The sequence below is a fragment of the Mesitornis unicolor genome, unplaced genomic scaffold, assembly GCF_000695765.1.
Source record: "Mesitornis unicolor isolate BGI_N332 unplaced genomic scaffold, ASM69576v1 Scaffold32824, whole genome shotgun sequence".
NCBI classification, from domain to species: Eukaryota; Metazoa; Chordata; class Aves; order Mesitornithiformes; family Mesitornithidae; genus Mesitornis; species Mesitornis unicolor.
In genome coordinates this window covers 1-3,479 of record NW_010182667.1, presented here as the reverse complement: position 1 = coordinate 3,479, position 3,479 = coordinate 1, and the positions used below count along the sequence as shown (strand labels likewise).

General features: G+C 44.7%; 1 protein-coding gene across 1 annotated transcript; it reads right to left on the bottom strand.

The window, feature by feature from the left end:
• Nucleotides 1–151: 151 nt before the first annotated feature.
• On the bottom strand, nucleotides 152–3,258 carry LOC104535714 (chromosome unknown open reading frame, human C7orf25). Its single transcript, XM_010183863.1, has 2 exons — nucleotides 3,250–3,258; nucleotides 152–1,577 (listed from the first exon to the last, which is right to left on the bottom strand). The coding sequence occupies exon 2, from the start codon at nucleotides 1,559–1,561 to the stop codon at nucleotides 293–295; it is 1,269 nt and encodes a 422-aa protein (XP_010182165.1). The 5' UTR covers nucleotides 1,562–1,577; nucleotides 3,250–3,258; the 3' UTR covers nucleotides 152–292.
• Nucleotides 3,259–3,479: the final 221 nt, after the last annotated feature.

Genomic DNA, 3,479 nt, shown 5'->3' with positions numbered 1-3,479 from the left:
GCACCGAGGTCACACTGACAGGTCTGTAGTTAATTACTATATTATTAATATACTGTAAGCCAGTTAACAATTTTCACTGAAAGATTATTACTTTAGTGAATAAATTAAGGCAGCTGAACAAAAAAAATGCCTAAGGATTGTGTAAAGATACTGCAAATCTCTCGAGAAGCCCTTCCACTGCTACAGTTACTGTTTTCACTGATATACACACAAAAATGTATTGTTATGATTATTCTGTTTCTCGAAATGCCTCCACTGTGGCACCTGCAATATTACAACTAACTTACTTAACTTATAGTCTGTTATCAGGGGGGCAGCTCTTTGGTAAAGGTGTGGCAACATATTCTTTGCTTTCTGTCAATGCCCGTGGCTGATGGACAAACACACTAAACTTGACACCTTGGTTAGCCGCTGCCCTCACAAAACCACTGTTTGCAGTCATGGTGATGGCTTTTAAAGTGTCTCCTGTTCCAAAAATGGTAAGAGAACGGCTGTTGATTTTTGAACTAGCCACTAGTCCTAAGGCACGGTCAGACGGCTGATCTGGCACCACGTTAATCCTTTTAACAAGTAACGCAGCTCGCTCTTTCTCCCCAGGTCCTCCCAGTGTCTCCAAGATAGACTGAAAATCTCTGACAGCAGATTCACAGGCAAAGAGCTCTTTCCCCTTCATGAACTCCTCCAGCTGAGGCAGGACTCTCTCTCTCCTTTCCTGAGCCGCTTGCTCCGTTAGCACTTTTTCTTTGAAGATGAAGTAGCAGCCACCATAGCTCAGAGCAGAGACATAAGTTATCAAGGTAGTGATGTCCAAGTTAACTCTATTGCACACATTTACTTTGATCTGGGTAGGAAAGGCAATGCTGGCCACTAAATTCTCCCGGTCTACTCTGGTCACCTGCAGGAGTTCAGGGCCTTCTTCATCTGATTCACTGGCACTAAGGTGCTGGCTTCCCGTAGATGGCTCTGCCAGTGAGTTCACAGCCACAATGTCTCCTCGCACAGATATTCCCATCTCCTTGAGTCTCTCTGCCATAGGACTGGACACGCTGTTGTAGAACGCAAATATTATGTGGGGATTGCTGTACTCCACTGGCTGCTGACGGCTTGCTTGCAGGAAGTCCTCTGCCTGCTCGATAACACTTTTGTCACCATACTGGCCTCTCCCCAGCCAGATGTTATGCAGGGCCTCAGCCTTCCGACCAATGGCCTTCACCCACGTATGACCTCCATTTGCAACAACGTCTACCACCAGCGTCTGTTTGTCTCCAAACCTGTCCTCGTAGGTAAAGACATGGAGGACACTGACAACATCCTCCAGGTTCTCTGCTGACTGAATAATGGCTTGGAGATGGGTAAGGTTTGTACTCTGCAGATGGGATTCTTTAATGGCCACCTTCCCTGCCTCCACCTTGTGCAAGAAGTTTAGCTCAGCCTTCAGTTTGCTGCATAGTTTTGCCCCACCTTCTATTCTCCTTTTCTGGGACTTGGGAAGGGCTTCTGCTCTCTTGATCAATTCTTCAGCAACAGCAATTCTTTCACAAAGCAGTGACTGCACAGACATGTTGGAAACATTATTCCTATCAGTTGAAAACAAAAGAGAAGGCTGTTATTGCATGGCCAAGAATAAAGACAGTCAAAACAAGTCTTTACAACATACTACAAAACTCCAGAGTAGAATATTTAGTGAAACAGCTACCAGTATTATAAAGCACAAGCATCAAGAACCTCAGCACAAGTCCCATCAGAGTTCAATACCTTTCCTTTGCCTCTGGGGAACCAACCTATAGCCAGAGAAGAGCTCAGTTCTCAGCAAGGAAGAACAGCAACATTCAGTTCTCCAAATACACCTTGCAAGTTGTGGGTGTGTTCCCTGCTACACATAAGCTCTTCACTGAGCTAGTCATTTAGAGAGATCTCAGCTCTCACAGCTCATCTGCAAAAGTTGCCATCCAGAGCAAAATCAGAAATGCTGTTAATGCCATAAGCATCTCCTGCCTCTCCTTCTCATGACCATTACCATTAAAATATAAAAGCTACCCACCATGCTTTCAGATATATATAAAAACTGTGAAGTATGGCTCCCAGCAAATATTTCAACAGAGCATAGAGGAAGCTCATTGTATTTTACAATTATGGGTAGCACAGCTCTGTCCAATCCAGCTTTCAAACAAAACCCCTGGCAAAATTTCAACACTACACACCATCACAACAGACTGTGATTCATAATTCTAGAGCCACAAGAATCTGGAAATCTCTGTTTCTAGTTCTACTAGAGATTTACTGTGTTGCACCTGGTAAGTCTATTTCTTCACATCCATATTACTTTAGTCTCTCTGAGAAAAGTATGATAGGAACCACTTAATTGAATGTAGGCTGGCTTTGTAAGATTCAAAACCACAGCAAACAATACCATTTTTATGGCACACAGTAAATGTCCACTACGAATGGTGAAATTAATCCATTTTGATTTCCAACTACAAGTATAAACACATGCTCCTCTAATTCTTATCTAAGCTTCATGTTGAAGCAAACTGATATTAAAGGGAAAGACAAACACAGCTTCAGCTGAAAACAAGCATCAGGGTACGGCCTGGGTCCTACAACAGGTTCTGCAAGTTTGACTGTGAGGCCTGGCTTCCAGCAGTTTAAATCACACTTGCATTATGTACAAGTTCAAATACAGTCAGCATTCAACAGCTAATATCCAACATCACCAAAATCTTCCCCTTCTTCTCATCTAACAGCCTGATGTCTTCCAACATGATCTAGAGGCCAGTGGTAGTGATAGAACAAGGGGGGGGGTGGCTTTAAACTGGAAGAGGGTAGATTTAGACTACATATTAGGAAGAAATTCTTTACTGTGAGGGTGGTGAGACACTGGCACAGGTTGCCCAGGGAAGTTGTGGATGCCCCCTCCCTGAAGTGTTCAAGGCCAGGGTGGACAGGGCTTTGGGCAACCTGGTCTGGTGGGAGGTGTCCCTGCTCATGGCAGGGGGGTTGGACTGGATGTGCTTTAAGGTCCCTTCCAACCCAAACCATTATATGATTCTATGAAATCTGCCCTTCCCCAAAAAAGCCCTCAATGCTGCCGTAAGTTTATTTTTATATATAAAGCAATGAGTAAAACCTTACAGTTACTACCTTGGCACTTCTCACCACAGCAGCTTAGACTTCTACAAACATTAAAAATGGGATCAAGACGAAGCTTACTTCATTTTCCAGGGAAAGTAAGCCTACAAACCCAATTACTTTTTCAGCACAACAGCGATCCGATCAACCACAAGGGCTCAGAAGAAGGACTCCTGCTTGAAATTAGATGGGAGGGAACAGAACCCTTGGCACAAGTGTTTTCGACTCGCTAAGGCAGACACTTCACCACAGCTCCGCAGCGCATGCGCAGAGGAGTCAGCCAGGAACTGCCATCCCTACGTCCGCCATCTGAGGGCACCCCCGAGGGCCCACTCCGCAGCCGCCCCCCT

Coding starts and splice junctions, on each gene's coding strand:
- LOC104535714 (XM_010183863.1), bottom strand. CDS start 1,561: ATGTCTGTGCAGTCACTGCTTTGTGAAAGAATTGCTGTTGCTGAAGAA.